At 55.4% G+C, this 12279-nt stretch overlaps 1 protein-coding gene across 1 annotated transcript in view; it reads right to left on the bottom strand.

Moving 5' to 3' along the window:
* Positions 1–12279, bottom strand: part of Atp9a (ATPase phospholipid transporting 9A (putative)) — a 121051-nt gene that overhangs the window by 28725 nt on the left and 80047 nt on the right. Inside the window, exon 15 of the mRNA XM_027946392.2 lies at positions 999–1160. Within this exon, the coding sequence (XP_027802193.2) occupies positions 999–1160 (162 nt within the window). The remainder of the gene's footprint in view (positions 1–998; positions 1161–12279) is intronic.

The raw sequence follows: 12279 nt of genomic DNA, 5'->3' as shown, positions 1-12279 counted from the left end.
ACGGCCAGTGGGTCAAACAACTCGAAAGTCCATCAGTGGGTGGACGCATTAGAAAATATGGTACAGGTCATGCACCCCTCACCCAAAACAAATGCTCCCAACCCCAAAATTTGTTGAGCACCAACATGACGCTGCAAGTGGAAAATTCCACAAGTGTCCTGAGGCAAGTTGTGATCAAACACAAGTGCACTGGAAACACTATAGAAAATGACCTGGGCCTACGTGTGCAAGGTGCATAGGAAACAGATGAATTTCACACTTAGACCCAAGGCTCCCCTCCAGGGTGTCTCGTTACCTCCCTGCAAATATTCCAAAATCCAAGAAAAAAAACCTGAAATCCAAAACCCTCTGGTCTCAGCGTTTAGGATAAGGACAGTATCCACCCGATCATGCGGCGATGGAATACGGTCAGCCGAAAGGAGAAGTGAAACCGGACACACGCCTCGGCAGGGGCCACCTGGGAAACACGCTCCAGGAAAGAAGCCTGCGACCACAGGCCACGGCGACCACAGGCCACGGCGACTGATTCCATTCACATGAAACGCCAGGAACAGGTAAGTCCCCGGGACAGAAAGCAGACCGGTGGCTGCCAGGAGCCGGGGTGGGCGAGGGGCTGCTTTTGTCGATGATGAAGATTTGACACATTCTGAGACCTGACCACGTTGGGGACCTATGTAACATCAGGAAGGTCTAAACACCACAGAATCGCTCACTTTAAGATGGCTCTCTGAGTCGAACTTCAACCGTGTGTATTTAATTAAACAAAAGAGAACGAATCACATGTAACCAGGAACTGCCCACCTACGGGCATCGCAACCTCGGTTCCCTGCAGCCCGGCAGGGCTGAGCGGAGGCCTGGTGTGGGCCCCCATGAACTGGACCTCTTTCTGCTCAGGAAGACACCTTCCCGTGTGGGTCTGGGCGGCAGACACCACCCTGAGGAGGGCTAGAAAGGCCTTGGGGACACGGGGCGTGCGGGGTGTGCGGGGCGGGACTCACCCTGACGATGATGCCCATGCGCTTGCTCTCGTAGGTGAAGGGGAAGATCTGCAGGATGGTGAAGTTCAGGATCTGGTCGCCAGGGGTCCTCAGCTGCATGGAAGACTGGTCTCGGCCCACCAGGGTCAAGCCCACGCTCTCCGTCCACTGGACCAGGGCCACCTAAACACGAAGACACACACGCATGTGAACACTCAGGCACAAGGAAGAGCAGGGACAGATGACGGACACGCAGTCACTGCACCTGGGGACAGCAAGGGCCTCGGCCCAAGGGGCTGCCGCCCATGACAGTGTCTGTACCAGGGGGTCTGCGGGGGCCCATGCTCACAGTTGCCCCTCTGGAAGGTCACGTGGTCCTTCAGACCCCAAAGCAGGCTGCACACCACAGGCACGGCCTTGAGGGACCACACCAGCTCTCTGGGAGAATCTGCGCCAAGCCCAACAAGCCCCAGGAGGGCCAGGCGCTGTGGCACTTCAGCCCGTGCCCTCCCCGGGGAGGATCGACAGGGTTCTCAGCAGGGCATGGCTGCTGCCAGGGGACGTGGCTATCGTAACTGGGAAGGGGTGCTTGTGGCCAGAGAGGCAGGTCACAACAATCTGCAGGGCACAGGATGGGACCACAGCAGGTCACACAGTAGGGAGTCGATGGCAGGAGGCTGGGAGAACTAGTCCCCACAGACAAGGACACCAAGATGAGTAGCCCAAGGTGACGGGAGCAGAGAAGTGGCAGAGGCCAAGCCAGGCGAGCCCTGGACCTGCCTGTGGCAAAGTCCCCCCACTACGACACTCTGTTCCCAGTGGGGCCTTGACACAGCCTCAGCCAGGCGGCCCTGAGGGCCAGAGGTAGAGTCGCAAACCCCAGAGCACAGCCAGATGATGACCGCGTCCTGCAGATGAGCGGAGAGGCCAGGCCAACAGGATCCCAGCCCAAGGGGGCAGCCGCCTCTGTGTCACACTGGTGGAGCAGGCAGCCCTGCGGGAATGTGGCCCAGGATGGCCCGAGCTTCCAGTTTCTCAAGAAAAACCTGAGATCTGGACTCGTCCTGAGATGTCCTGACATTCAAATGTAAGCAACTGGTTTTCATGTCTTGAAAGTCCATGAAGAAATTAAAACACGTCTGCTGAGCACCCCTGGGGTCTCCCGGAGAAGGAGGAGAGGGGAGAGGAAAGGGAGGAGGAGGGGGTGGGGAGGGGCCGGAGGTGGCAGGCCCCCTGCACGGGAGGGAGGCCACAGTGGGTGGGCAGGCGGACAAGGATGAACAGCCCACTGTATGCAGAGGAGACCCAGAAGAGGGGGACCCTGCTCACTCCTGGGAGGCGGGAAGGGCCAGCTCCGTGGTGAGAGGGATAGAGAGACCCAGCAGGCCAGGGGCGCCAACCTGGGCCGGCCGCTGTGATGGGCTGAGACATGACCCTCTGCGAGGTCTAGCTGAGCCTGACGAGACCACAGGAGAGTGCCAATCCCGGGACGTCCAGATCTCGCGGGCCTACATTGGGTTCCGGGCCCCTAACACACGTCCCCAGTGGGGCCACCCCAGCCCACGGTCACCACTGGAAGGTTGATGGGAGGTACAGTGGCAGAAGAATGGCCCCAAAGCAGCCCTGGTCCCCAGAACCTGTGAAAGTGACCTCCCAGGACTTTGCAGATGTGACCAGGAGGCGGCCCTGAGAGGGTGAGATCACCCCAGGGGACCCAGGTGTCCCCATGTGATCCCATGAGTCCTGCAGGGGAGCCCTTTGGGTCTGTGGCCAGAGATGTGAGAGGAGGAGGTCAGAGAGCGGGGACACCACGGATCTTGCAGAGGGAGGAAGGAGCCATCAACCAGGAACGTGGACAGACTGGGGAGCCCCAGGAGGAAGGACTCGACCACCCCAGAGCCCACAGCAGCAACGTGGCCCTGTGAACACCCTGATCCCATCCCTGAGAGACTCCTGTGGACCTCTGACCTACGGCTGAGAGAGAGCAGCTTTGCTTCATTTTAAAATGTCACTTGTTACCACAGCAACAGGAAACAAGCAGAGGACGGCTTCTAATGTTCAACCAAAGGAGCCGTCTTTGTATTCAGATCTAAGCCCTAAAACACGGTGTCTTTAAAAAAGAAAAAAAAAAAAAAAGTATCTCCTGCCACTTTCTTCTTATAGTTTAATCTTTAGGGGAAAAATAAAAAGGCAGGTGTTTGGAGAGGGTTGAGCTGGGAAAGAGGCTATTCCGGAGGCCTTGATCACAGGGGAGATTTAATAAGCCCGTCGTGAATTGAACACGTCCTAAGTGAAGCTGGGCGTGTGGCACACACCCGTAATCCAAGCAAATCAGGAGGCTGAGGCAGGAGGATTTCTGGTTTGAGGCCAGCCTAGGCAACTTAGTGAGATCCTACCTCAAAATAAAATTGAAACAATAAATAAATAAAAGGGGGGCTGGGAACGTAGCTCAGTAGTTCACCTCTGAGTTTGATCCTAATACCAGGAAAAAAAAAAAAAAGACAAAAGAAAACCTGGTAGGTGGGAAGTACACTCAATACCTAACTCACCACCCACCTGGCTGGGCCACCCAGGCGCCAGGGTGTGGGTCATCTCCTCTTGTGACTGGGAGCTGCACCCCAGCCGCTGCCCAGGACTGGACCGCACAAAGCTGGCCGGGAAGAGAGCAAAACTCCAAAATGAAGTGCAGAGTGCATGGACCACGTGTCACCTTTGCAACACCAAGTAGCTGAAAGCCGTGAGCCCGCTCTCGCAGGTCAGGGACGCCTCTGTGTAACGTTCCCGGGCCTGAAACAGTCCTGGCCCCCGCCTCTGCGCTGCTGGGAGGCAGAGAAGGTCACTTCTCCCTGGGATGGCCTACCCCCCAGCACTGTCCCCCTCCAGCACGGTGTCCCTTTCACCAAGGGAGCACTGTGGAAGCCCTGGGAGAGGGCCGCCCCCAGCTCCCTGTTTCTGGAACCCCTGGGACTCGTGTGGGCCGACCCGCTGCACCTCAAGGACCTAAGCTGGAGCTCACAACAGGCCCCAGCCCCACCACCACTGTCCCCCCTGCCCCGACCAGGCCTCTGCTCCCCACGGCCTGTCCTTCCCACGGCCCAGGCTGGCTGCACTCGGATCTTTGGTTTTGCTTCTGTTGCTGACATCGAGGGCGCTCACATAGCAGGAAGTTAATTTCAAGACTTTTCCATCTTATTTAATAGTGAACTAACTGGGATTAAATAGCTTTCAATTTTGACCCATAGACGATGCCATTATACCTACCTCCACCTTTCAGAGAAAGGTCTAATCAGGTCTCTCTCTCCTTTTCACCTTTCTTTTTGCTACTGCTCTGCATAAGCCTTTGAAGCCCTGTTTGCCGACTGCTCACCTAGCAACGGATCCCCCAGGCCGGTGCAAGAGGAAATGCTGAGTTACAGGTCCGAACACTCAAAACAGACAAATGTCCCTGAGGAAGAGTGGTTAGAACTGTATGCAACTTTTAAAGAATATATATTTATTTTTTAGTTGTAGATGGACATAACACCTTTATTTTATTTACTTATTTTTATGTGGTGCTGAGGCTCAAACCCAGGGCCTCGCACGTGCTAGGCGAGTGCTCTACCGCTGAGCCACAGCCCAGCCCCTGTATGTACTTTTAACCATGCTTTCTTCCATAGCAAGCCCCTCAATGGAGTTAGGGAACCTCGGTGCCCCCTCCAGATCCTCTCCTGAGCCCGGCAGGGGGCAGTTCACTCCCCACTTCCTGCTCCCAACTGCAACACGGTCAGTGTTCATTTAAACCCACTCTCTAACCAAACACACAAAGCCCCCAGAGCCCTGGGGGGTAAGACGGGGTACTCAGTGGAGCTGAGGGGCTCACGGGGATCATCCCACAGCACATGACGGGGAAGACTTCAGGGCCTTGAGCCTGGGTCAGGGTCTCGCGGGGCCTCAGGACAGAACTGGGGGTCAGAGCAGCAGCAGGCACAGCAGCTTCTGTACCATGAACGGCGCAGGAATCCGCGAGATGGGAACGAGACCCAGGCGGAGGACCTCATGTGGGCCTCTGCTGTGTCTTCTGCTCTGGGTACAAGGAGGACGTGAAAGGGCAGAGCTCACTGCTCTCCCTCCTTACATGCCATCTCAAGAACTTGGGCCAGAAGCCACCTGTGAAAGGGCTTTTCATCATCTGTGGTTGGCAATGGACCACCCGGGACAAGATTCACTGATTTTTCTCTGAGCCTGGGGGGAGCGCACTGGGCAGCCTTGCACTCCTGTCAGAAGCAGGGTATGCACTTGTTGCAGGAGCACGTAAGAGACTCGAGTCTGACGTCTGACTCAAGGGCTCTCTGGTGACTTCGACAGGACAGACACTCAGACACACGGAGGAGCCAGGTGGTCCTCGTCCAGCCTCAGTTCCCTAACTCCATACATCTACCCACGGGTCTAAGGATTTCTTTCCTTAATAAGGAAACACGTTCGACCATGTGCTGGACGGTGGCTGCAGGTTCAGACACCCACAGGGATGAGCAGGTGGCAGACAGGATCGGGGCAGGCACAGGGCCGGGGTAAACTGAGGCGGCAGACATCCAGCAGTGGACACCCAGCAGCGAAGTCAACCACTACCAGGTGGAAGATGGGCCACTATTTCCCGATCTGACCTGTCCCAAGAGGAGCTATTTTTTTAAAGAAATACATACAGTGATTTCAAATCACTGCTTGAAGGAAAGGTCTTAAAGACACCACAGAGCAAACAAAAACAGGCTGCTCAGGTGAGGTGGCAGGGGAGGTGACAGCAGAGGCAAGGCCACCTGGGCCCAAGTCTCCCATACCTGAAAGCCGCCTCTCAGCTCTGATAAATGATACTTGGAAAGAAAGGATGGCGTCGTCGCCACAGACATCTCGTTATTTAGAAATGACTCTGCTTAAGTCACTGGGATGAGACCTGCATCCCAGACCCATGGGTGACCTAATATCCAGGGTGACTTAACTGACGGTTTTCCGACAATGTCCCCCAAACACTTGCGGTCCTGCTTCAAATAGCCCCACTCCCTTGTGACCAACCAGAACCCCGCGCCAAGCTCCTGCCTGGGCGGTCACCACCACCTCCGCTCAGGGTCTCCAAGTCCCGACCTCTGTTCTCTGAGCCACAGCGGCACGGCCCTGAGAGGGCGCAGCCCACCTCTGCCCTGAATCCTTCTCACTCAACGCTCCAAGCCCAGTGGTGACATGTCAGAGTGCTGTCACTGCCCCCAGGCCTGGAGATGAACCCTGGGGACATAGGCATTTAGGGGAGCTGCACACCGCTTACACTCACTGAGATGGGAACGTGGATGCGACAGGCCTGGCTGCCCACCTGCTCTCTGCAGGGGCTCGAGGCTCCCAGGTGGCTGCTTTTGTTTTTGTGCTGGCGATGGAACTGGGGGCCTCGCAGCAGCCCGGCCAGTGCCCTGCCACTGAGCCACGCCCCAGCCTCCCAGAGGTTCTACACCTGAGCTCAGCACCCCAGGACCCGGGGGCACCTCTCATACCACCAGAGAGGCGCAGGGAGCTAACCTGGACCCCAGGGCATGATCATGACCAGGCTTTATGTGTGATGTCCCAAGTGGGGACCTCCTGATGATCAGCCCAGGAGACAGAATCGCCCGTGGTGACTAAGCCACAGAATGCAGCGCAGCTATTAAATCTCTCCTCCTGGTTGGCACCGCATCTTGTGGGCGCAAAACCGACGTCTGGCTCGGAGCAGTCGCCGCTGACGCCTCCGGCCACCCACCCACAAGGACGGGAACATCCCTGCCAACCGCTTCAAGGGCCTTCTTGGCAAAAAAGAAATGTGCAGCCTCGTGGCGGGCCTGGGTGGGGCAGGGGAGACGGCGGTGCTGCACCGTGGCCTCCGCTCCCACCACGGATTCGGCCTGGAGAACAGTGAGCACAGACCCTGGGCTGCCCTGTGTGCGCCAGGACAAGATCCGGCCGCTATGGGGCCGCTCAGAACACCAGGCCTCACTTCTTGGGGTACACAGCAGTGACAGAGCGTGGGAACGAGACCCGTGAGGAGTCGTGAGGAGGCTGGCTGAGTATGAGCTCCAGGAGGCCGTCCCCCTGGGGTCTGCCAATAAGCAGGTCCTCCCCAATGTCATAAACGCCACCAAAATCACAGACAAGCTGGGCTGCACTCGCTGAGTCACGGGAGCTGTTACATTCAGGCCACATGTGTCAACAGTGGGGACAGACTCTACTAAGGACAGACTGGCTGTTCAATCAGCTCCAGAACCAGAAGTGAACCAGAACCCCCTACCCCTCGCTTCCTCCTCCCCACCCTGACTTTCCTTTCATGTGGCAAACGTGCGACTCTGTGGTCCTGAGTGCCAGAAGCTGTCGCCATGGGTTGGTCAGTGCGCAGCGCCCTCAGCTGGACACGTGCAGACACAGCTGCAGCCATGTGTAAAGCTTTTCTGTTTCCACCCAGGCAGTTTCTGGTACTCCTATGCAATATTATTCAGCTTTTTTTATTGTAAAAAGAGAATCAAGTCCCTGTCAGCACTAAGAAGGGATTTAGGCATGTGGACCCCTGTCCTCTGGAGCTCCAGGGCTACATGTAGACTGGTGTTGGGATCCATTTGGTGGATGGTTTTTAACTGAACTCAGTGCATTTTTTAAAACAAAAACACAAGACAAAGAGAACCCCTGAGCACACAGTAGAGAGATCGTGCCTGGTGCACAGCATGGATGCTGGCCCCTAGGGTCAGCGATTCCCCTCTGGGAACACAAGAGGGTGACAGAAACTGCCATCCACTGCTTGGTCCTAGTAGAGACCCCGTGACTTGCCTGTCTGGAGGTCACCTGCATTCCATAGCACCACCTGGGGGCAGGCTGGGAGGGCCATTGTGGGGGACACAGGGTCTGGCACGGGACACAGCAGCCCTTGTTCCCAGCACCCGCTCAGCACCGGGTAGAGGCCTGGGAGCCGTTCAGACTGGGAGGGTTGGTCCACGGCAGACTCATAGGCCCTGGAGCCCCCAACTCTGTGTGAAGGAGCTCCCCGCTCAGCCCGCAGGGCTCCGTTTGCCTAGAAAAAGATGAGGAGGCTGCCACTGTCCAGTTTACCCTGGGGAAACCGGGGGACTGGCTCACCTGGTGCTGTGGAGCCTCCTAACGCTTTCAGTACACAACTAGGATCAACTGATTTGCCCGCGTGCCCTTGGTTTTCAATTCGACGAGCACTGTAAGGATAGCTATTAGAATAAAGTCTCTAAACTACCTGAAAAAGCTCCTCTTACACAGACATGGCTGCTGAAAAGCGATAATGCACCATGTGACCAAGGGAACTGACAGGGACAGACGTGGAATGATACCAGGTCCAGGTGGACATCAGCCCTTAACCAAGATGCACAGAACTAGAATCGCTTCCGGTTTTATATTTTGGGATATCTACACATTCCCGATGAGACATCTTGAGGATGAGACCAAGTCTAAACAGGAAATTCATACACACATTGACAAAGGTGTTTTTTTTTTTTGTTTTTGTTTTTGTTTTTTTGTCCCAGGGGCACTCAACCACTGGGTCACATTTCCAGCCTCTTTTGTATTTTATTTGGAGACAGGGTCTCACTGAGTTGCTTAGCACCTCGCTGTTGCTGAGGCTGGCTCTGAATTCTCAATCCTCCTGCCTCGGCCTCCCAAGCTGTTGGGATTGCAGGTGTGTGCCACTGTGCCCAATTAGCCCAAGGTAATTTTACAGAATAATTTTTAGTGTCCCTTTGTTGTGACTATGACCTGTCACTTGAGTGTGCAATTCTGTACTGACCTTGAGAATGCTCCTCGGCCAACTTACATTTCACCTGCAAAGTGAGCACGATCATGGTGACCCTATGTTCTGAGAGGTCCACGGCCCAGGGCCAGCACGGAGTGGGTACTCCACCGCCAGTCATTTCCTACTACTGCCCGCATCCGTTCTGGCCCTAACCCTGGTCTTCACCGAGGACTTTGAGGTCGGTGGTACTAGCCCCTCCGGACCCACAAGGGGCTGAGGTACAACAGGTGACTTTCCTAAAATCACACAGCTGAGGGGCCAGAACAGGGAAGTTAAACAGGCCAGTGATGGCTCCGGGGAGCAGGAGGGCCACACGAGGGCCTACCCAGCACGTGTCAGTGCAAGGGAGATCCCTGAAAGGTGGGCTTTGGCTTATGTCACTGAAAAGCTACAGGAACCCACAACAAACACCTAGCAACACTCCAGCCTCCACGGAGGTCACCGGCAACAGCACCCTCCATACCAACAGGTCACTAAGAGCAAAGTCCCAAGCTGCATCTCGACGCTGTGATTGTGTTTTGAAAGTACTGGAATGATTAAAGGGTGAGGGGGATTTTAGTGTGTGCAAAGAATCTCTCCGACATTCGTCACGGTGGAGCCGCAGAGGAAGAATCCTGGGAGAGGAGGCCCTGATACGGGGGCCTCGAGAGGTCTCTGCACCCTGTGTCACAGCCTTGTGGAAGCCACTTGGAACGTCTGACATACTACCTAGAACACGGAACTCGCTGCTCTGAAACCACTGAGCTCTGCAGGGCACAGCCCGATATGACCAGAGGGTGTCATTGACATAAGCCCTGCAAGTCCACACACATCCATGTGGTCACACCCAGCGGGTGCATGTCCACACACGTGCATGCCCACACTATCTGCCTCTACCTGTGTACACGTACACGCTACACAACTGCACGGGGTGGGGAGGGGTATCTCACAATGGTGAGCACTGCAGGTCAATGTTATTAACTCCTTTTGGAATCTGTAATTTCCGCATTTTCTACAGTGAACACTTGTGATTTAGAAGCTTTACAAAGCCATGTTTACCAGGACGAGTTCACAGAGGAGACCCTGGAGCCGCGGGGTGGGTTCCCACTGCTGGAGGAGCAGCGCCCCTTGACCTGGCACCCCAAGAAGCAGTGCTTTTAATGTCACATCTCCACCTTGCACCCCCAGTGCCCCCAACCCTGCCACATGCCCTGAAGTGTCAGAGGCTGCCTGGCTGGGACCCGCCCCGCTCCACCCTGGAGGGACTTCGTTTTCCTGGTAGCCAGCGTCTGCAGCAGGGAGGGCCAGCGCCCCTCAGGCTGTCATCTATCGCTGAATAAAGACCCTTCAGGGCTTCCAAAGCGGAATGTGCACAGGAAACAAATTGGGGAAATCCTCCTTTCTGTGACAGGAAACGGATCCTCCCCCAACTGGTAGAAATTACGCCAGCAGCTCAGCAGCACAAGGAACGCTGGTTTCCCTGCGCTGTGTCCACTGACCCCGCCACCGCTGGCCAGGTTTTATTGATATTGAATTTCAAAGGTACAATGTACCCCAGCCCAGCCCATGCGGAATCCTACCGGGATCTGGAAACACTGCAGCCTTCTGAAAGATGCCACTTGAACTAGATTTGGCCCCCTCTGGGTCACGTGACGTATTTCTATAAACACGCTGGTATTTTGCCAAATCCTTTGAAAGAAGTCAGAAGGCAGAAAATTCCTAGCGGCTGCCCCCTCTGTGGGATTACGGCTGCCCCTTTCCTCATCGGTATTTTCACATGTTCCTCTATAGCCACGAAATAACGAATAAATAATGACGGGGGGGTAAACACGCACCCACAGCCACCAACAGGGTGGTGGTGCTGGACTCCATGAGGACACCAGAGACAAAGGAGAATGGCTCTGTTTGTGGTTTGTTCAATCGTGACTCAGAATCTTAGAAAAACAAGAGGAATCTGCAGCAAAGCACCATTAACGGACAGAAGAGATAAAGCGCTATTCACGCCTGGGACAAGAAGCCCAGGAGCCCAAAGCACTCCATGGAAGATTTACCCTTCTGGAAAAACCTCTGCACAGCCCTAAAACAAACGTATCAGAGTTCAGTGGGGACAGCGCAGGGTGGACAGGCGGAAGGACCTCCGGAGAGATGCGTATCAGCGGCGCCCACAGGCACAGGGCTGCTGAGGTCCTCCTCAGTGCAGACCCCATCAGAGGGCGCAGGCTCCAGGAACCACCACGGACATGGTCCTCGTTCACAGCTGAATCTCCTCAGCTGTGTAGCATGCGCAAGGCCCTGGATTCCATCCCAGGAACGCAAACAAATAAGTAAATAAAATGACATTCCGTGGTATCTGCTCCCACTCCCAGTGGGCAAAACAAGACCCAACAGAACAAACCCGAGGAGCCTCAAGAAGTTACGAAGATGAGCTGCAGGCCCAGCAGGTCAGCAGACCACCCCTCCTGACCCCTCCCCCTCTGCACACACTCCCAGCTCACAAGTCGGGGGCCGGGCAACATTTCTCTCTCCTAAAAAGCCTGGCTCGAATGTCAACGGTCACGGTCACGGGTGAACTGGGCTCTATGGCTCGAGCCACCCCACCCGCACCCAGCAGTCTGCAAGGAGGAGTCTCCAGATGACAAGTTCCGACACCTGAGGACAGGGAAGGCTCATCCCAGTGCCCTTTCCCAGCTTGGAAAAGGCCCTCGGGTGCCCTCGCCAACAGGCTCCCAGATGCTGCAGATTAGCCCAGACTTTCAGGCACGTCCTTCACTCAGTGAAGCCCCCCTTCCCAGAGGGAAGGGAAAAGAACCGGAGACCTGGCAGCATGGGTAGAAGAATAAAACGGCTTTTTGAAAAAGCTGGAAACACTGGCAATTGGTATCATGAGCCTTAAAAATACCCAATCAGACCACCAGGGTTACCGCCTGCCTACCAATGTCCCCAACAACCCTATGGTGGATCCCAGGGTTCAGGGACATAGAGGCAGAGCCAGGAGCGGCCACCCACGGGTGAGGCTGGGACTCCAGGATTCGGGTGCTCTATGCCTCACTACTCCAGGGACATGGGCTGCAGAGGCAAAGACTCCGTGTGACGAGCCCTCAATACCTGTTCAATGAGGAGCCCCATCGCACCACTTCTGGAAATGTTAGGTCAAGTGTGCTCACTGCAAAACGCTTCTAAACACGGTTGCTAAAAATGAGGACCAACCCAGACACAGCGCTACCCACCTGTGCGCTGTGACTCGGGAGGCTGAGGCGAGGCCCTCAGTGAGACCCTGCCTCACAATAAAAGATAAAAAGGGCTGGGGATGTTGCTCAGTGAGTGCATGCCTGCATCCAACCCCAATACCAAAATAAATAAGTCATGGAAATGAATATCAGGTCTAACCAGGTTCTAAGGACACGAGCACAGATAAAGATGTTAAGGCACACACGCAGCCACCCTGAAGTGCTGTTAACCATGTTTGAGAAAATTGGCAAAGATGAGAAAAAAAGTAAGTGAAAAAAAAGTGGACACGAAACCACGTCTACA

The sequence above is a fragment of the Marmota flaviventris genome, chromosome 2 (assembly GCF_047511675.1).
Source record: "Marmota flaviventris isolate mMarFla1 chromosome 2, mMarFla1.hap1, whole genome shotgun sequence".
NCBI lineage: Eukaryota > Metazoa > Chordata > Mammalia > Rodentia > Sciuridae > Marmota > Marmota flaviventris.
The sequence above is the reverse complement of the archived record's forward strand: the minus strand, read 5'-3'. Positions and strand labels throughout refer to the sequence as shown.